We start from the raw sequence: 22,029 nt of genomic DNA, 5'->3' as shown, positions 1-22,029 counted from the left end.
TGTAATTTATAGCTAAAGAGACATATGATCAAGAAACTGTTTTATTTTACTTTTGTAAAATGCCCAGATTGCCAAGATTAAAAAATGCTTTTGCACCCTCTGGAAACTCTGTACCATCAAACACTACTTTGACTTCCTCTCCTTTCGATTGCTGGTTCAGTCACTAATCTTAAGCACCTTAGACTACTGTAATATCATATACTTGGATCCTTTAAGAAAACCATCAAACGTCTGAGAATCATACAGAATACTGCCGTCCGTCCCATTTATGGTCTCAAAAAGTCAGACCATGTAAGCCTGTTCTACAGAAAACTTCACTGGTTGCTAATGGAGGCAAGGGTCATCTTCAAATTTGCCTGCCTTTGCTTCAAAACCATAACAGGTTCATCCCCAATCCACCTGTCACACCACTTCGTATTTCCAGGCACCTCCCGCACACGTAACACCTATCTGTTTGCCTTCCCCTCCATGAAGGGCTGTATCTACAAGAGATTCCTTGATAGAACACTGTCATTCCAAGCTGGCAAATGGAATAAATGTCTAACCACCCTCATTTTTAACACATCATCCTACCAAGCCTTCAGGAAATCAATCAAAACCTATCTCTGACAAATTTTTCTGATTCCTCCCTGCCTTGTTGTATCTCTGACACACCTATTGCATTTCCGACTACTCTACCAATGTAACTGACAATATTCTCTGTAACATCGCTGTCTGTGTAGTCTCTTCCTATGTAAACTGCTCTGAACTGCTTCTGGTATTGCGGTATACAAAATAAAGTTATTATTATATTATTATGATAACCAAACCGAGGGCCTCAAAATAGTACCTGGTGGGCCGCGAGATTGAGATCACTGTCCTAGACCATGGGTAGGCAATTCCAGTCCTCGGGAGCTGGAGCCAGGTCAGGTTTTCAGGATAGCCACAATAAATATGCATGAGATAGATTTGCATCTCAAGGAGGCAGTGCTTGCATACATATTCATTGTGGCTATCCTGAAAACCTGACCTGGCTCTGGCTCTCGAGGACCAGAATTGCCTACCCCTGTGACTTAGAGCAACAAGCCACAGATAGCTGATATGGGAAATTAACCTGAGTCCCCTGTTTATAGTCCACTAGTCTACTTCTCAGCTCTAAATACGTCAGAGCCTAAGTGCTAGAAGTTATTCCTAATTTCATAGGGTTACTAGACATCTGGATTTTTAGAGGACTGTCCAGGCATCCAGACTGGGTTTCAAAACTCGGCATGTGCGTGGATGTTATGTTATGCGCATACGTGTGACATCCACATCACATCCATGCATGCACAGACGCTGCCTTGAAGAAACGGGGTTTGTGTGGGATTGGGGGTGGGACAACGTGTTTGCTTTTTTTTTTTAGGACAAAATTTGGCAATCCCATAATTTCATGTTAGTTGTGACCCCAGTACAAAGTTCCACTAGTGGTATTTGAACCTACCCCCCTGGATGATACGTCACCTGCTATGACCACCTACCTGCTATGACCACTAACCTGTGCTATTTTAGTATAGGTCCCAAATGCCATAACCATGCCATACAATTTCTTATATCCCACAATTTTCTACATGGATTCAATGCAGCTTACAATAAGATTTGTAACAGACATAGCAGTTATGGTAGAATTTGTGGTTACAATTCGACAAAGGTCATAAGATTAGAGAGAGAAAGGATCTAGTGCTGCCTACAGTAAGATTAGTACCGGTCATGGTAGTTACAGTGGAGTGTCAAGAATGCAAATGACCATTAGTTGCTAGATTGCAGAGTGAAGAGGTGTGTTTTCAATTTCCTGAAGTGTTAGTAGGAAGAGACTTTTCGTAGATTTAGTGGGAGATGGTTCCATGTTTTGGGATCTTGAAGTGCAAAGCTGGTCTCAATTTTTTTCTGTGAACTTTTAGAGGTGTTGGAAAAGTTAACTTGTGCCATTGCGCAACTCTGGAAGTTTGGAACAAACTGTTGATTATTATGGAGATGAGTCCCTTCAAGTTATCCCCATTTACCACTTTATGAACCATGCACGCTATTTTAAATAGAACTCTTCTTTTTATTGGTAGCCAGTGCAGTACTGGCCTACAGTGTCCAAGGGTCAGACACAACTGAATGGAAAGCAGTAGCTGCTGTACCTGAATATTCACTATCTCTTTAGCCCTCAGGTTTTGCAGGTACATTTGATATTTAAGTGCAGTAGGTATATCTCTGCTTCTTGAGGGCTCACATTTAAAAACAAAAGGGGGGCGGGGAATTGAGTTGAATTGGGATTTGAACCTGGGTCCCCTGGTTTACAGTCTACCTTCAGACCTGCTTGCTTTTGTAGTCAGATTGCCCTTAATACCCAATGTTGTCAGGGAGCCTAGTTTCCCTTTCTTATGTCACTTTCAGGATTGAGAGAAAGGGAAAGTAACCACAGTGGGATTAAGGAGGGGTTATATTCAATCAGAGGAACATTTTATATCCCAGACATGATTGAAACAGGACTTACTTAGGATGCCCTTCTTTTTGACTTGGATGTTTCTTCCAGTTGGATGTTCTAAATTTGGGTCCTCTTTAGTCCCACCTTAGACAAACCCACAACGTGCCCCCCCCCTTGCTATTTGGATGAACTGTAGTGTAGGACAGTGGTCCCCAACCCTGTCCTGGAGGACCACCAGGCCAATCGGGTTTTCAGGCTAGCCCTAATGAATATACATGGAGCAGATTTGCATGCCTGTCACTTCCATTATATGCAAATCTCTGTCATGCATATTCATTAGGGCTAGCCTGAAAACCCGATTGGCCTGATGGTCCTCCAGGACAGGGTTGGGGACCACTGGTGTAGGACATCCAAATTCTGCCTTTCAGAAGTTTTTGGTAGTTTTTGGTAGATGGACTTTTTTTGGCCATTTTGAGATGTCCATATGCTTTAAAAATGAGTGCCATTGTCTCTATCCTCCCCCCCCCCCCCTTTATACAAAACTGTAGTGCAGTTTTAAGTGCCGGTCACGGCAGTAACAGCTCCGATGATCATTACCGCCATGGCTGGCGCTAAAAATTGCACTACTTAAGGTTATGTAAAAGAGGGGGTATGTTACCTATATGGGAAGATGCTGGCCAATGGTTAACGCAGAGACTACGCAGTTACTGCACATTAAGTTTAGCAACTTTTTTTAGACATGGTAACGACAAAACTTTAATGCAACTTGGTAAAGAGGGGCTTTAGTTTTATTCAGAGGAAAACTAAATTCAATCAGCTTCCTTTTTACTCATATAGCTCATATTGGAGCCCTTTTACTAAAGCTGTGACAAAAATTGGCCTTAGCACAGCCCTTACAAAGGTCTTTCCCATGTGCTAAGGCCATTTTTACCATAGTCAGAAAATAGCTCATTTTCCCATTTTCCAAATTAATGGTCGCTCACTAATTTGACCAGAGAGAAAAGCCAGAGAGGCCTCTACAACGAGGAGAACAATCCAAATACAAGAGTCATGAGGAAAAGATGTCAACCATACAGCAGTGGGCAATCCAAAGCAAACTTGATTTTGCCAGCAGCATATACGCAACACTGACAGTGTTTCAGCAATTCTGCATTTGTCAAGCGTCCCTCGCCTAAATAAATATATGTGGTTCCTTAGTTTCCAATTCACATTCGGTGGTCTTACAGAAACTGAAGGAAGAAAATCCCCTGGCAACAGTGCACATGATAATGTCACAAGCGAAAGAGGCTCTTAACAAAGGATTGTCCACTGCTGTATGGTTGACATCTTTTCCTCACGACTCTTGTATCTGGATCACACGCTAATTTTGTTATTAGCACACAGCAACTACACAAAATAAAATGTGTGAGCCCCTACTGCCACCTATTTTGTAGGTGGTAAGGGCCCCTGCACTAACTCCAAGCTAATCAATTAGGAGTAGCAATACCTCAAGTGTTGATTAGTGCTGTCACATTCACTCTCCAAATTGCCCATTTTACCACAGAACACCTGCAGTAAGGCTTTTTAATGTGCAGTAAACACACACTAGTTTTTATTGAAGTTCAGTAAAAGGGCCCCATTATTTCTTCTGAGAAGAAAAATATCATTATTTTATTTCCATAGAAACCTCTGGGAACTGCCCTTTCACTCTGAGTTAATTAGAATTAAATTTGAAAAATGTTAGGTAATAAAAGCAAGTCAAAATGTATTAAGTTAGGCCAATACAAAAGGCATAATTTCATCTTCTTTTTTGTTATTTCATTTCTATGTAATACCTTATAAACCCCCGCTTTTATCAAGCATTAGAGGTTTTTAGTGTGGGCTGGTAAGATAAGTGCTCCAATGCTCATAGGAATTCTATGAATGCTGAAGCTTTTACTGTGCCAGGCCACACTAAAAACTTCCAGCACAGCTTGATAAAAGCCTGACAAAGTACACTAACACAGCTAACACACCAGTTAAAAAAAGAAAAGAAAATCCAGCTTTGGAATGGTTTTTCTGTTACTGCAAGTCCGCTACTTTAACATTTGGATATGATCACCAATATTAATTTAGGATACTATTTTTCATAGAATTGCATATTTTAGTGGCGCTCAGGAAAAAATAGTCACTATGAAAGACTATTTAAGTATTTACATACCACTTATTGCCTAAGTGGTTTACATTCAGGTACTTGAGCATTTTTCCCTGACTGTCCTGGTGGGCTCACAATCTATCTAATGCACCTGGGACAATGGGGGATCAAGTGACTTGCCCAGGGTCACAAGGAGCAGTGTAGGGTTTGAACCCACACAAACGAGACTGTGGAAACTCAATGTTCTCGGACCTTTGGTTGTAATTTATTAACAAATACTCTTGACAAAAGCAAGATCAACAGTACAAACTCTATCCACATATGTCATAAAAGGACCCAACATGGGCTGTGTTTCGGTTAAACATGCCTTCCTCAGGGATCCAAGATGTAACGATACAGTCTTTGACAGATGTGGAAAAAAACTGTGGAAATCGATTGTAGAAATCAAGCAAAGCTCAGCGTAAGATTGCGGTACTGTGAAGAGTACAGGAGCAACTGTTCACATTACCACAATCTTATGCTGAGCTTTGTTTATCTGAATTGCTTCTGTACCGTAATCTTACGCTGAGCTTTTCTTAATTTGTACAATCGGATTTCCACAGTTTTTTCCACATATGTCAAAGACTGTATCGTTACATCTTGGATCTCTGAAGAAGGTGTGTTTAGCCGAAACACGGCTGGTGTTGGGTCCTTTTACAACATATGTGGATAGAGTTTGTACTGTTGATCTTGCTTCTGGCAAGAGTATTTGTTAATAAATTACAACCAGAGGTCCGAGAACATTGAGTTTCCCCAGTCTCGTTTGTTTGGATTTGATCTTTTTCCTGTGGAAATTTGGGTCCTCTTGGTTTTGCTGTTCCTGTGGGTTTGAACCCACAACCTCAAAGTACTGAGGCTGTAGCTCTAACCATTGCACCACAAACTCCCCACATATGACTCAGGATGATTCTGACTACACATACAGCAGGTCAATTAAAATGTCATGATCTGCTACAATTAAGTGCAAACAATTTTTATTGAATAAAGGAAGATACACTCAACAAACGAACAGTGGTGGTGTTCAATATAATATAGAAAGAGTCCCAACTCAAACCCCTCCTCCTCCCATTATGCAAAACAATTATTGATGATAAAAGAACAAGAATAATAGCGGAAACAGAAAGGTACAGTCATGGCATCAACAATTTTCCCACGTGTTCTAAACTAAGATAGAACCCCCCCCAATACATGTCCAGTCCCACATCCCAAGGGCCAGTAGCAAGAGAGAGAGAAAAAAAGGGTACCAGACAGGAAATAACCAAAAATAACACCTAAGTCCCGCCCAACACTCCCCACCCCAAGCTAGCCCTCCCAACCCCCCAGAATAGAGACGAGGTAGAAGGAAACCAAAAAGCAGTGGAAAACAGGGTAGACTTAAAGCAAATTCCAAATTTGGCTGTGTTTTTGAGGTGGTAGAGAATTAAGATAGGGATCCCAAACAGCTAAAAACTGCTTTTTCTGCTTGGAGGTACCTCGTGCATCCTTAGCCTCCCAACCCAATAACTCAAGGATAGTCAGTCTCCAACCCCAATACGAGGGGGAATCCGGTGAGGTCCACACTTTCAAAATCGCTTTCAATCCCAATATTCCAAGCTTCTGAAACCACAATCGAGCTCCCTTCCCTCTAACCCAGTGGTCTCAAACTTGCGGCCCGGGGTCCACATGCAGCCTGCCAGGTACTATTTTGAGGCCCTCGGTATGTTTATCATAATCACAAAAGTAAAATAAAACAGTTTCTTGATCATATGTCTCTTTAGCTATAAATTACAATATTATTATTAAGACTTAGCCAAAAGGAAAGATTTATAAACTATAAAGAGTTTTACATCATGCAAAGTTGTCATTTCTTTAATAAGACATTGACTATTTTTTCTGCGGCCCTCCAAGTACCTACAAATCCAAAATGTGGCCCTGCAAAAGGTTTGAGTTTGAGACCACTGCTCTAACCCCACAGGAACCCAAGAAGCCCAAAAGGAGCACCTCATAAAGAGCAGCAAGGGCTGGCCCAGAATGATCTGCTACAATTAAATTGTATGGCTTACTTTGATTGTGGCAGTCAAACACCCATGATTCGGGTTGCAAGAAAATGATCTGTTTCTTTGTGTTTCCACGTTAGACAGAACAGTGGCTTGGAGCTTCCGTTCATCCTAGCAAGAGAGAAGTATTTACATTTTTGCTATATATAAACACCCAGTAAAGGTCTCAAATGATCTACTGCGACACCAAGGACTAAGGTCTCAAATAAGTGAGATTTAGGATTTAGGAGGATTAGGCACATAATTTTAGGACTCTATTCACCAGACTGGCCTCTAAATAGTGGCAGATATTCAAATACTTGTTGAATAGCAATTGTCATTAAAACAAACAGGAGTAGAAGAGCCAGCACAGCTGTTCCATTAACAGCCTCCACAATGCCTACAAACATCAATTCACTTAAAAAAGACAAAACTAACCCCACCTTTTACAAAACTGTAGCACGGTTTTTAGCACCAGCCCTTGCGGTAATCGCTCCAACATTCATAGTGAGTGTTGGAGCTATTAGCACCACGGCCTGCGCTAAAAAATGCATTATGATTTTGTAAAATAAAAAACCCCAAGAGGGGGGGGGTAAGTCCAGTTCACTATGCCATGTATGTGAAATTCTGACATAGTAAAATGCAGCTCTTTTCTCCCCCACCCCACCCCAAAAAATAATGAAAATCAGAGATGGCAATGGTGAACTATCTCATAGATTAAGATTTATCACACAAAGGAGTGAGATTGAAGCCCAAAGAGTAAGATTTTACAGATGGCACAGTACATCCAGGATATAAATGTAGAATGAATGCAAATGAATCAAGGCAGCATTAAATGATACTGAATTTTCTTTGAAGCCTCTGAAAGAATACAGACAGTATTTGGCTTTGCAGGCCAGCGGCAGCCACACAGAACGGCTGCCTGTGGTCTGAACTGAATCTTTCCTTTTGATCTGAAATGCCCCTTTGCATGTTCGCAATCACTAACCTAGATATTTATATTCTTTGATTTGTTCAAGGTTCATTTATTCCTTAAATTCTTCTACAGCATTGGTATTAATATTGCTGATTAACTGAATTTTTATCTTCTACATACTGTATATGAGCACAGTAGGAAAAATATTAGTAGATATTGGCCAGGTTTACCTTTTCTGTAACAATATATAAGTACATACAGTACAAGAACTGAAGCAGAACGAGACTTAGGGGCAGTGGCGTACCTAGGGTATGTGGCACCCGGGGCCCATCATTTTTTGACACCCCCCCCCCATGTAAAAAAAATTTTTTTTTTTTTTTTTGCAATAACCATGAAATGGAATAAATGGTCAAAATAGAAACAGGCAGTGAAAATTTTATTTTATTGAACCTCATATATGTAACCATTATTCCAAACATAACATAACATAAATTATGTCTAAATTGTCATGACATTAGAAGTACATATGGAGTAGTTGCAGGTGATGCTTGGGACAGTTCTGATTGTGTTAGTTCGGTTTTATGTGTTTTTTGAATAGAAGGGTTTTTATTTCTTTTTGAAGGTTTTGCAGTCTGTGGTTGATATCAATTGGTTGTAGAGTTGGGGGTCGAGTGTTGCAGCTCGAATGGCTAGGAGGTTGTCGAACAGTTTTTTTCTTTTGACGTTTTTGGTTGGAGGGTGTGTGAATGGTGCACAAGTTCTCCTATGTCTGTTTGAAGTGGATTGAATTATTTAGCTGAAGAAATTAGTTACCCCCCCATTCCACACACATTAATTCTCTTCCATTTTTGTTCCCATTATAAAAAACACTGATAAGTTCCCAGAAAAAAAATACATTAAAATAAGAAGTGAAAACAAAGGCCCCTACAGATGAGAACATAACATAAGAATAGCCTAACTGGGTCAGACCAATGGTCCATCATGCCCAGTAGCCCATTCTCACGGTAGCCAATCCAGGACACTAATACCTGGTCAAAACCCAAAGAGTAGCAACATTCCATGCTACCGATCCAGGGCAAGCAGACACTTCCCCCATGTCTTAATAACAGATTATGGACTTTTCCTCCAGGAATTTGTCCAAATCTTTCTTAAAACCAGCTACACTATCTGCTTTTACCATAACTTCTGGCCACTTCATTTTTAAGTTTAGATCTTTCCTTTCAAACAGAGACCTTGCTAGATGTCAAATACAGCACAAGTTAACTTCACATGGACTTAGCTGTGCAGGAAATGTGAATCTCCTCATACACCCACCATATAGTGCAAAAATGTGCAAAGGTCTGTTTTTTTCTTTCGATCACTACATAGCCTAATGCCACACAAGCAGCGCTGTTACAAACATATTCTGTAGGTCAATGCTAAGGATAACAAAGTTTCCTTCCTTGGACCAAAAGGAGATAAACCACTGGAAGAGATCCCAAAACAACACCCAAAGACCCACTCAGTGTGTGAATCAGTTGAGTGGAGTGGACTAACTGGGGGGTGGAAATGGGCCCGGAGTTTGCTCAGCAGAATTTCCCAGACCACCTCTTCCTCTCAACACATTGACACGCTGCCACCATCACCACTAGGAACACCTCACTGGGTAGGCCAGCTATGCTATAAACTTTATAAAACACATTATTATATTTTCTTATAAAGCACATATTTTAACTGACCTCTCTGACATCCTCAGCCTTTCCATTCACAAAAATAGAAGGAAGAAAAGTTCCCATTTCCTGCTGTCTCATGTCCCCGGCCTATACAATATTTTTTTTCTGCAGACCCTTCAAAAGTCTGACCAAATCCTCGTTTCACTTGCATTATAAAGTACTGAGGATGCCATCTCTCCCCAATCCCAGGTCCTAAAGTCTAAGACAGTAGCGCAAACTAATGCTGCCAGATACAGGAAAAAAAAATTTTGATTCGATTCAGCCCTATTGAATTGGTTTTTCAATTCGATTTTCCTGCCCAGTTGGGTGATTTTTTTCAAAACTCCTGGTGGGTTTTATAGCTTTTTCACCCCCTTTGGCTTCTCCTAACCACACTGGCGCTGTGGTGTAAATAAAATAAAGAAACAAAAAGGACTTTTCCTCTTTCTGTTAAATCCTAGCTCACGTTTGCAGTCCAACACCAGCTCTGGCAGGATACACATTTCAAATCTGACATGTTATAATCACAAAACAGAAAATAAAATTAATTTTTCTACCTTTTGTTGTCTGGTTATATTTCAAATCTTGTTGGTCCAAGGCTCTGGTTTTCTTCTGATAACTTGCTTGCCAGGGTCTCCTTCTTTCTGCATGCTAACCATCCATCTGCCAACTCTGTCCTCCCTTTCCATTTCCCTTCCCTTCCCAGGAAGTCTGGTATCTTTCCTTTTTTTCATCTCCCTCCACAGATCCACCTTTTCTTAAATACCCTTTCATCCGGCATCTCTCCCTCCTTCCCCACCATCCCAGAGTCCACCATCTCTCCGTTTCTTTTCCTAATTACCCTCCTATCCAGTATCTCTATCCCTCCTCCACACCATCCCTTGTGTCCAATTTCTCTCCCTTTCTGTTCCTTCCCTCCCTAAATCCCATGGTCCATCATCTCTCTCCCTCTCCTCTATTTTCAGACCCATTATTTCTTCCCCCCCCCCAAAGTTTGGCATATGCATGTCTCTTTGAACACCCCCTTCCCTCCGTGTACTTCTAAATCATGGTCCCCCCCCAAAGGCCTGTCCCCCCTTAAAGGTCTGCCTGTCCCACCTTGAAGGCCTGCACCCCCCTTGAAGGCCTGTCCCTTCCCCTTGTAGGCCTGTCCCCCCCTTGAAGGCCTGCTTGCCTGTCCCCCCTTGAAGGTCTGCACCCCCCGAAGGCCTGCACCCCCCCGAAGGCCTGTCCCCCACTTGAAGGCCTGTCCCACCCCCTTGTAGCTTCTCCCCCCCCCTTGTAGGCCTGTCCCCCCTTGAAGGCCTGCCTGCCTGCCTTTCCCCCCTTGAAGGCCTGTCCCCCCTTGAAGGCCTGCACCCCCTTGAAGGCCTGCACCCCCCCCCCTCGAAGGCCTGCACTCCCTTGAAGGTCTGCACCCCCCCCCGAAGGCCTGTCCCCCACTTGAAGGCTTGTACCACCCCCTTGTAGCTTCTCCCCCCCTTGTAGGCCTGTCCCCCCCCCCTTGAAGGCCTGCCTGCCTGCCTTTCCCCCCCTTGAAGGCCTGCACCCCCTTGAAGGACTGCACCCCCCCCGAAGGCCTGCACTCCCTTGAAGGTCTGCACCCCCCCGAAGGCCTGTCCCCCCCTTGAAGGCCTGTCCCCCCCCTTGTAGGCCTGTCCCCCCCCCTTGTAGGCCTGTCCCCCCCTTGAAGGCCTGCCTGCCTTTCCCCCCTTGAAGGCCTGTTCCCCCCCTTGAAGGCCTGCACCCCCTTGAAGGTCTGCACCCCCCCAAAGGCCTACACCCCCCCCGAAGGCCCGCACCCCCCTGAAGGCCTGCCTGCCCCCCTTGAAGGCCTGCACCCCTTGAAGGCCTGCCTGCCTGCCTGTCACCCCCTCCCCCTTGAAAGCCTGCTTGCCTGCCCGCCCGCCCCACCCTGAAGGCCTGATGCCCCGACCCACCCCGAAGGACCGCTCGCCCCCCTGGCCTCCCCGCACCACCTATGAAGCAGCCGCAGCAGGATCGCGAAGTCAGCGTCAGCGATCCCTGCGCTGCTTCCTGCGCCACGGTCCCGCCCCTCCTCTGACGTCAGAGGAGGGGCGGAATCGCGGCGCAGGAAGCAGCGCAGGGATGCTGACGCTGACTTCGCGATCCTGCTGCGGGCTGCTTCACAGGTGGTGCAGGAAGGTCAGTGGGGCGAGCGGTCCTTCGGGGGTGGCGGGGGACTGAACGGCAAGGCCGGGAACACCCCCTTAGGGCTGGTACCCGGGGCGGCCCGCCCCCCCCGCCCCCCCCTAGGTACGCCACTGCTTAGGGGTGATCGTCAGTGAGAACATGAAGACTGCCAATCAAGTGGAGCAAGCTTCATCAAAGGCAAGGCAAATCATAGGTTGCATACGCAGGAGTTTCGTCAGCCATAAGCCTGAAGTCATTATGCCATTGTATAGATCCATGGTGAGGCCCCACCTGGAGTACTGTGTACAGTTCTGGAGGCCGCATTACCGTAAGGATGTGCAGAGACTTGAGTCGGTCCAGAGAATGACCACCAGGATGGTCTCAGGACTCAAGGATCTCCCGTATGAGGAACGGCTGGATAAATTAAAGCTATATTCTCTCGAGGAACGCAGAGAGAGGGGGTGATATGATCGAGACATTCAAGTATCTCACGGGCCGCATCGAGGTGGAAGAAGTTATCTTCTTTTTCAAGGGTCCTGCAGCAACAAGAGGGCATCCGTGGAAAATCAGGGGCGGGAAACAGCACGGGGACACCAGGAAATTCTTTTTTACTGAAAGGGTAGTTGATCGCTGGAATAGTCTTCCATTCCAGGTCATTGAGGCCAGCAGCGTGCCTGATTTTAAGGCCAAATGGGACAGACACGTGGGATCTATTCACAGAGAAAGGTAGGGGAGGGTCCTTGGGGTGGGCAGACTAGATGGGCCGTGGCCCTTATCTGCCGTCTATTTCTATGTTTCTATGTTACATAGTGTAATGGCAACAATGTGCTTACCATGAGCATTTTGACAACTTGATCTTTCTCGGTTAATTTATCCTGCAAGCGACCTATGAGTTGTAGATCTTCTAGTCTAGATTCCCACTTTCTTGGCTTTGCTTTTAGTTCTTTAAGTCTATGTAAGAAATTGAAACATTCTCAGGCACTATGTAACATTGGTATTTTGAGTGACTTACAAAAATAGTTCTAGATAACAAATAATAACTTCTATAAAATATTAATGCTATTGTTTATATCAGTGTTTCTCAACTTCTTCAAGCCAAGTATCCCCTAAGCCTAAGAAATATCAACCGAGTTCCCCCGCCCAAGCTCCGCCTGGACCCTTTCCCCCCATAATAATAGTACTAATTGTAATGCAATTTCTTCCATCCATTTTTCATATACACAAAATATAATCTAATTAATACATAATGATAACCACAAAACTAAAAAACACAAAGCACACTGTACGCACAGAAAATGTTAAGTATCATTTATATTCGGGGGTTTTTTCAAAGAGGTCAAGGCAGATGACTTTAAAATATGCAATCAGTAACAACTATAGAAAAATAGACAAATATAGAGCAAAATATAGTCAGCAGATATAAATTCACAAAATTGACACATTTTGATCACCTCTGGCAAGGGAAGGGAAGGCCTGACAGTTCTTATCTGCTGTCATATTCTATGTTTAGAACATTTAAAAGCATTTTAAATAAATATATTGCTCTTTCCTGAGCACACAGAGGTTCAATCCAATAATAAATAATTGATCACTTACTCATTTTCTAAGGAAACTATCTTTGCTTGGAGATGTGCCTGAGCGCCGCTGAAGTCGACTACCAAATTTTGGATTTCCTTCTTATGATCCTGTCTTAAAGCCTCCAGTTCAGTTTTCTGTTTAGCTTCAAGGTCTTCTTCCATTAACCTTTAAATAAAATGTTCAGAATGATTTAAACATTACACACTGTGGGGGGCAATTAAAAAAAAAGTCAGTTTTGTGAGTTTGTAGCCACACAAGCACATGATGACCTGTTCATAAAATAGCAACCGCCGTAAAAGTACACATGACTTTTTTTTGTTTTGTTTTACTTAGGACAGCAGTGCTCCAAACTTTACCATTCTCTCTATGCTAATCAGGTATTGTAAGGACTGTACTTTTCTGCAGTCCTATCTGCTCTCTTGGGCCTCCCGCACACCTGTCTCTCACTTCTTCAATCCGTTCAAAATGCTGCTGCGCAACTCATATTCTGTGAGAGCTACTATTCTCGCATTACCCCTCTCCTCAAGTCGCTTCATTGGCTCCCTGTTCATTTATACAGTTTAAACTCCTCTTGCTGACCTACAAGTGCATTCGCTCTGAAGCCCCCCCCCCCCCCGATATCTCAACTCACTCATCTCCCCCATGCTCCCCCCCCATGATCTCCACTCATCGGGCAAGCCCTTCTTATCTGTACCCTTCTCTTCCACTGCCAACTCCAGACTCCGTCCCTTCTTTCTTGCGGCGCCGTATGCCAAACTAAAGGCCTACTTTTTTGAAACTGCTTTCAACTCTTCAACTCCCCCTCACTGCTGTCAGATACGTGGACCCATTATAATCTCCCCAACCCTGAAATGTCCTGTCTAAATTAGATTGTAAGCTCTTTCGAGCAGGGACTGTCCATTGTATGTTAAAATGTACAGTGCTGCATATGCCTTTCAGCACTATAGAAATAATAAATAGTAGTAGTAGTATTTAGCTGTACAGATTCTAGTACTGAATATTGCTGGCACCCATTTACTGCCAGCTTCTCCCCAGCTCTGTTCTCCTAACACTTCTCTATGGCCAGGCTCCAAAATGGCTGGTTAGAGCCAATATACAGCAGCCCCAGGTGATTTAAGTGGGTTGGAGTCACTCCTGCCCACTTATATCATTTAGAATATTGACCCCTTAATGTGTATTTGGTATCTATTCTATGTGGCTGAGACCAAGTATTCTGTTCACCATTAACATTCATTTTCTATTTATTATTATTCTTTATTTGGATTTGGCTCACCACCTTTTCAGTAGGAGCTCAAGGTGAGTTATATTCAGATGCAGTAGGTATTTCCCTGTTCCCCAATGATATGTCTACCAAATTAGCTTTCTGCATGCTAATACAGGACTTTCCTATACATTAAAGGGGCTGATTCTGTAAGCAGCACTTGCCGTGGCAGGCACCTACAAAACAGGTGCCTGCTGCATGTCGGTCACGAAAAGGCGCTGCATACACAATCACGGCTACCAAAGGCCCTAGGTGCCAGAAATGTAGGCCAGGGTTTTACAGACATACATTTCCAGCACTTAGGGTCCTTGTAGAATTGCGGCCAGCAGCACCTAGTGGCACCAAAGTCCGGCGCCAACCCTTAAGCGTGTCCACTTCCGGGCTTCAGCATCACTAGACGCCACTAGGCGCTGGTCCTGGAGGCCACCTAACAGCACCTAATTCATTTTTAAATTAGCGCTTAATTGTTTTTTAATGGTATGACCAATTATCACGCCACTTAAAACCAATTAAAACATTTACATGAGGTGCCAGTAGGCACCTCCTGGCACCTGACTTTCAGTGACTTCTTTCAGAATCCGACCCTAAGCCCATTTTCTAGCACACCCAGGAAATCAAACAATTTCCAGTACATCTTTTTCAGATCATGCGCTAATGTTTGCATTAGCACACATAACCTGGAAAAAATTGTGACAGAAGCACTTAAGGGGCAAATTCTATAAAAAGCCCCCAAAAGTTAGGTGCCTAATTAGGCACTGTTCAGCGCGATAAAAGTAAAATTGGGTGCTGTTTAATGAATCACGTTGAGCGGAACCTATTTTGGAGGTGCCCAAGAAATAGGCCAGCTCTAGGCACAACTAAAAGTTAGGCGCCTAGCTAAGCGCTTAAGTGCGCTTTAGAGCAGTGATTCTGCAACAAGGCGCCTAACATGTAGCCATGCCCATGCCTATGCCTAACATGCATAGCGCCTATTTTTTTGAAGGCCGCCTAAATTTTTAGAATCGTGTTTTCTTGATAGGCGCCTATGTTTCAATCAGTGCTGATTAAAAAGCTTATTTGAGCTTGTTATTTAAATTAGATAGGCGCCTATCTAGTTGGGCGCCTCCAAAATAGGTGCCTACCTTTAGGCACTGGTTACAGAATTTGGGCCTTACTGCCTTCTATTTAAGAGGTGCTAAGAGCTCCCGTGTTATAGACACGCTAACTAGATAGCATGAGGTAATCAGAACACACTAGCTGGATAGCATGCCCACACCTATTATCTACCCCTAACACGCTCCCTCCAGAAAATAAATACAAATAAAAAATAAATACCATGCATTTAGCATGTACAAGCAGATTATTTATTATAAAATGATTTGTGCTTTTCGGGAAGCATTTTTACATGCTCTAAGTGTGTCTTAAGGCTTACCACCCTTTAGAGACATACCCAAAGTCACAAGAAGCAGCAGTGGGATTTGAATTGTGCTTTTTTGGTAATCACCCTGCTGCTCTAACCACTAGGCTACTCCTTCACTCCTTATATTGTGATTTGTGGTAATTTGGCTTGTTCAGTTTTCTCAATAGATGTAATGGAAGGGTCCTTATTTTGGAAACTAATGCTGGCATGATGGATTTGCTGTAAGGTTTGAGTGACTTTTTATAGCCTTTCACTTTTTGACCTGATCAGGTAAAAGGTAGAGAGAGAGAGGGGAGTTTATGGAGCAAGAGGGGAAAGAAGATATGGTTGCAGTAGGGTACAAAAAGATGAGTACAGGGTCGGTTGGGTTTTGGAATGATAAGAGAGAAGGAATGAATGCAAAAAGGGGTACAGAGGAGAGGTGTTTGGGTAGAGGGGAAAATCTATGGTGGCAAGTGGGAAGAGAGACAGGGTCAGGGCAGAATGAAAAGAAAGAGGGGAGTATGGGGTTAAAGGAGGGAAAGAATGGAGTGGTAGGCAGAGTGAGGGAAATTCAGGGCATAAGAAGGGAGGAGAGAAAGGATGGGCCAGAGAAGGGCGTATTTGATGGGGTCAGGATAGGAAGAGAGGGAGTATGGATACAGGAGGGGAAGTGAAGATAGTGGAGGTGAGAGGGGGAAGAGAGAGGAGGTAAGTGAACTGCAAGATAAAAGGACAGGAGTTTGTGGGTGAAGAGAGATCAAAGTGAGGGGGAGTGCAAGTGGTAAGAGAAAAAGAAGATGAGGGAGGAAGGAAGAAGGAAGGGTATATTTTACAGGGGGAAAGAAAATTTTGGCAAGGGATATGGTGAATGTTCTTGTTGGGGTGGAAGGTATTTTGTTAAGGTCACCAAGTCCCACTGTCTCTAATGGGGTGGGAAATACTATGTTGGAGCTGCTAATAAGCCCCTCTTATTTTTTCATTGGAGTGGGAGGTACTATGTTGGGGGTCACCAAACCTCCATAGGTTAACTAGTAGACACCAGTTCCCTTAAAAGCACCTTTATTGCCCAGTGATTCAATGAAATTACCAGTTACTGCTAAGGTATCTCTTTACTAAATAATTACGGTAAATTCACTTCATCGTATTCTGGCTACCAATGTGTTCTGAGCAAAAGAAGATGGTCCTACACCAAACAGGAAATGATAACAAAACAGTGCCACATAGGTCAAGCCAGAAAATATTTTCTCTTCATCTTCACATGCCACCTTCTCAGCAAAAAAAACCAAAAAAACAGGCCTAATTCAGAATGCACACTAACCACAGCTAAACTTTTTTTTGCATTTTTTTAGGGGGTATATCATGGTGGAGAGTGGGAGTTCCCACACTAACCAGTTATATCTACATTACCATGTGCTAACTGGTTAGCTCATGGATAACACAGGAGGTCTTACTGCCTACAAAATAAGTAGTAGTAGTGCTCCCGCAGTAATTTTAAAATGTGGACAAACGCTAATAGCAGTATTAGCAAACTTTCATTAACGAGTTATTGGGAACAAATGTGCACTCTGTGCAAATTATGCATTAACTCTGAGGAGCAGGCGCACTATAGGGACAATTCTATAAAGCGTGCTAAAAATTATTCTGTAATGGCATCTGGACACCCATATTCTGTTGTAGAACAGAAACTAAACTGGCATTTGGGCACCAACAGTTAGGAACAACACTTACACATAAAAGGTAGGAGTAAGTAAATGTTAGTGCCTAAATGTTGGCAGCTAGGCATGCAATTTATAGTATTCTATAAGTTTGACACCTAAATGTGTGAACTGCCTGGCCCATGCCCCAGCCACATGTACAACCCTTTTGTGGTTAGTGCCTACATGCTTTAGTGCATAACTTATAGAAAAGCTCCTAAGTTCAGTTAAGCACCTAACTGCCCATTTGGACACCTAATTTGGATTTGAACATCTAAAGTTAGACTTAACTTGCATAACATCTTAAGTTGTGCATAACTTGTAGTGCAATATATAGAATTAGGGGGTATATGCATATAGTGCACACTCAGGAAATAGCATTTGTTTCAAATGAATGCCTATCCCTACAATATGAATGCCTAACAGAATACAGCTGTCAGATATACAAGGTGGTACAGCAAGTTAACAAAGACAAGAAAGCTCCTATCTCCATATTTATGTGAACAGAGTGCTTGTTTTCAGATATGTAAAGTGTATTGCTTTAAGATAAGCTCCCAGAGTGCACTGCTGTTCGCCTGGTGGGCCCCCTTTCTCTGGCTACTTATCTTGTGTGTGTAGAAATAGCTATCTCCATTTTAGAGCTGCATGTGGCTATAGAGAAAATACTGTTCCCCTTTTGATATTTACCTTTGTATCTGCTTGCCTCTAAGTAACTTGGTGTTGCTAAGCTTTAAAGTACAGGATTACCATTTCACAGAGAGTATGTAAAAATACACTGCCGGCTTACCCTAATCTTAAGAGGTACTAATTGACTGTGAATTCTGAATCTTGAGAAAATAAATTCCTTAAGATCTACTGAACTATAAGTTTATTTATTTCTTTGTTTTAGATTTTATAAAAAAAAAAAAAAAAAAAAAGCTTGTTTAAGGAATCACAAGAGTTGTGATTCCTTAAACAAGCTTTCTTTTATAAAATTTATAGGCTACAAATCCTATGAGTTTATCTGTCTGGGATCCTCTGAGATAAGCCTCAGAACAGTGAAAATCAGAAGCTGCTTGACAATCCTGAGTTGAGAGTGAAAAAGTCAGAATAATATGGGATAAGCTACAAAAGCCTTGAGTGAATTTCTTCAAAAGGTGGTAAATAAATTCTAAAAGAAAACATGAAATAATAAAAGGCAGCAACTTGAGGCAAACCTTCTTTGCTGCTTTTCCCTTTCCTGAAGTTGCGTGGCCTCGTGCTTCTGCAGTTCTGCTTGTGCTCTCAGTAACTCCATGCTATCTTTGAGAAGTGAATTCTTCTTTCGGAGGGCAGAAACCTCACTGCAACATTTGTCTAGTTCATCATTCAGAGTTTTCATCTGGGTTTGTTTACTTTCTTCCTAAGAAAAACATACATTTTAATCAATTAGGCTTCTATGTAATCAACTGCCTTAGGTGAATCTCTTCATAGAGGCGGTTAATAAATCTTAAGCTAAGAGCACTGGATTGTAAAAGCTAGACTTAAATATAAGGCTAGATTTACTAAAAGATGATATTGTCTTAATGTGTGCTAATATGCTTTGTCACAGGTCTTATTTTATGCAATGATCTATTAAATAATAACAAAGTGGTAGTGCACTTTAGCAAATCTAGTGTTCTGTGAAATTTGTTAAAACGTGAAGTAAGCAAATATCTTGACAGGAACAACAAAGAACAATGAAAACAACAGCATGAATAAACTAAAACACCCTTCCTATACTTATTGTACATCGTAATATGAGGTATCCAGTGTATACATATTGGGGTCAATATTCAGCTGGCAGTGATCAGCATTATGGCTGGAAATTTAATGCCAGGCCACCCAAGTGCCAACTCTGCCCCCAGAATTCCCCCCCAAATAGCCGGTTTTGAGTTCGGCACTAACCACTTATTTTCAGCAGCAATAAAGAGCTGTTTCTGGCTGATTAGAAACATGATGGCAGATAAAGGCCAAATGGCCCATCCAGTCTGCCCATCCTCAGCATCCACTATCTCCTCCTCTCCCTCAGAGATCCCACGTGCTTATCCCATGCTTTCTTCAATGCAGACACATATTTGTCCCCACCACCTCTACCGGGAGACTATTAGATGCATCTATCACCCTTTCTGTAAAAGTGTTTCCTTAGATTACTCTAGTCCTCTGAAAATCATTCAGGGTCTACCACACCTCCATCTCTATTTGCGTTTAACTTCTGTGGTCCTGTTCCTGGCTCTTCAGCTTTGAAAACAGAGCAGAAATATTTTTAAGCAATTCAGCCTTATCTTTATCAACTTCCACATATTCCTTCCCTTCATCTTTCAGTCTCATTATGCCACTTTTGTACTCTCATATCACTAACATATCCAAAAAATGTATTATCCCCTGTTCTACATGTCAGCTATTTTTTTTCCAATTGCATTTTTTTGCTTTCCTGACTACTTGACCAGCCTCTCTTAACTTTTCCTGATATTTTTGCCTGTCTTCCTCTATCTGTGATCTTTTGCAGCTTATGAAAGCTAACCTCTTTTTCCTTATCATTTCAGCTACTACTTTTGAGAACCATAGCTGCCTTCTTTTCCTCTTACTTTCATCTCAAAATGGTTTGTTGCCTTTACAATAACAATTTTCAGTTTTGCTCACTGGTTTCCTACTTCTTCCAGATGTTTCCATCCAGACAACAAATCCTTTTAAAGTCTAGAACCTTCAATTTCAAATGAGCTCTTTATACACCTGTCTTAATATTAAACCACACCATGTGGTGATCACTGGATGTCAGATGACCACCTACTATAACATCAGAAGCACTTTCCCAGTTTTTAAGCATTAAGTCCAGTATTGCCCCCACCCCCACCCCAACTGCTGAAACAGTTCTTGTAGAGAATCCAAGATCTCCTTACTTCTAGGAGACCCCACAATAGGGAAATTCCAATCAACATTTGGTATATTAAAATCACCTATTAGTAGTACTTCCCTTTTTGTTGCTATATTTTGAATATCTTCTATTAAATCCCTGTCCACTTCTTTTGTGTGTGAAGGAAACCTGTACATCATACCAATGAAAATACATTTTTGATTTCCTCTTTCCAGATTGACCCACAGTGCTTCTTCCTTACTCTGTAGATCCTGCAATTGTGTTTCTTTAATATGATATTTAACATATAATCCCACCCCCCTCATGTTTATCCAGTCTTTCCTGAACAGATTATATCCCAGGCATGGTTGTCTGTGAACCATGCCTCCGTGATCGCCACTAAATCCAAATCAGCCTCTTCCATCACAGCCGTCACAGATTCATAATCTTGTTTCCCATTCTTCAAGCATTAGTATACAGTCAAACCTCAGTTTGCGAGTAACCCGGTTTGCGAGTGTTTTGCAAGACGAGCCCTTCCAATTTATTTAAGAGAAGAAAGGGTTTTGGAAAAATTTAAGAGCAAACTTAAGGGTTTTCTTTTTAAAGATGCATTCAAGGATTAAATGAATTGCCTATGCCTTTAATTCTTCCATAATATTATAATGAGTTGTCTTTCCCCTTTCCCAATGTGTTATTTACCTTAATTGTTTCTTTTTGGAACTAAATTGTATTTCTTCTCTAAACTCACCTTATGTTTGACCTTGTATATATTTAATGAATTTTATTATGTTTAATAATAGTTTTCGTTAGTCATGTCTGTTTCCCTCTATTCTGTAATTTTTAACTGTACATCGCTTAGAATTTGAAATAGGCGATTAATCAAATATTATAATAAACTTGGAAACTTGGAAACTTGTCTTGCAAACCGAGTGTTGACTCCAAGAATCTCGGCGAGAGGGAGAATTAGAAGGCCTTGAGCATGCGCAGATGCATGCTCAAGGCCGGCAGAGGCAGGAAAATCTTCTAGTGGCACCGGCACGTCCTGTGGGCTGTGTTTCCGGTGCCAGACAGGGGGGGTAAGTTCAAGTTCAGGCGGGGGGTGCCGGTTTGCGCAGAGGGGGGGTGCCGGTTTGCATGGGGGGGGGCCTTTGCGAGGGGGAGGGAGCAGCGCCGCTGGCCTCGGGGGGGGGGGGGAATGTATTAAAGCAAGTTTCCATTATTTCCTAGGGGGAAACTCGCTTTGATATACGAGTATTTTGGTTTACGAGCATGCTTCTGGAACGAATTATGCTCGTAAACCAAGGTACCACTGTATTCCGCTTTCCAGACATTGGCCCTTTTTCCCATGTGTGTAGAAGTATTTATCCCCTTTTACAAAAGTGTAGTGTGGTTTTTAGTGCCAGCCGCAGCTGTAACAACTCAGACACTCATAGGAATTCTATGAGCATCAGAGCTGTTACCGCCATGGCTGGCACTAAAAACTATGCTATGCTTTTGTAAAAGGGGGGGTTAATGATTCACTCACCTGGTCCTAACAATTCTAGTTTAAAGCCCTCTTCAGTAAGTTAGCCCGTCTGCTCCTGAAGACACTTCTTCCCTTCTTTGATATATGCACACCATCTCTGCTGAGCAGCTCTTGGAAAATCATCCCATGTTCCAGGAAGCCAAAATGCTCTTAATGATACCATCCGCATAGTCACACATTCATCTCCAGCATTCAAGCTTTTCTGCCTTGGCTCTTACCCTTGACCTTCTCTCCCAGAGCCATGAAGTCACTTTTGACATGTTCAGAACAGTATTGTTAGTGTCAACATGAATGTGCAGCATCAGATAATAGTCATTAGGCTTGATGAGTCTCGGCAAGCTCTCACTAACATCTTGAATTATAGTACTAGACAGACAGCACAC

At 42.5% G+C, this 22,029-nt stretch overlaps 1 protein-coding gene across 2 annotated transcripts in view; it reads right to left on the bottom strand.

The window, feature by feature from the left end:
• Window positions 1-22,029, bottom strand: part of FAM184B (family with sequence similarity 184 member B) — a 76,881-nt gene that overhangs the window by 2,909 nt on the left and 51,943 nt on the right. For both annotated transcript variants that reach the window (XM_033929840.1, XM_033929916.1), the window contains exons 8-11: window positions 18,467-18,651; window positions 12,953-13,099; window positions 12,190-12,307; window positions 6,623-6,727 (exon numbers count right to left, since the gene is read on the bottom strand). In XM_033929840.1, the coding sequence (XP_033785731.1) occupies window positions 6,623-6,727; window positions 12,190-12,307; window positions 12,953-13,099; window positions 18,467-18,651 (555 nt within the window). The remainder of the gene's footprint in view (window positions 1-6,622; window positions 6,728-12,189; window positions 12,308-12,952; window positions 13,100-18,466; window positions 18,652-22,029) is intronic.

This window comes from Geotrypetes seraphini, chromosome 1 (genome assembly GCF_902459505.1).
Source record: "Geotrypetes seraphini chromosome 1, aGeoSer1.1, whole genome shotgun sequence".
NCBI lineage: Eukaryota > Metazoa > Chordata > Amphibia > Gymnophiona > Dermophiidae > Geotrypetes > Geotrypetes seraphini.
The sequence above is the reverse complement of the archived record's forward strand: the minus strand, read 5'-3'. Positions and strand labels throughout refer to the sequence as shown.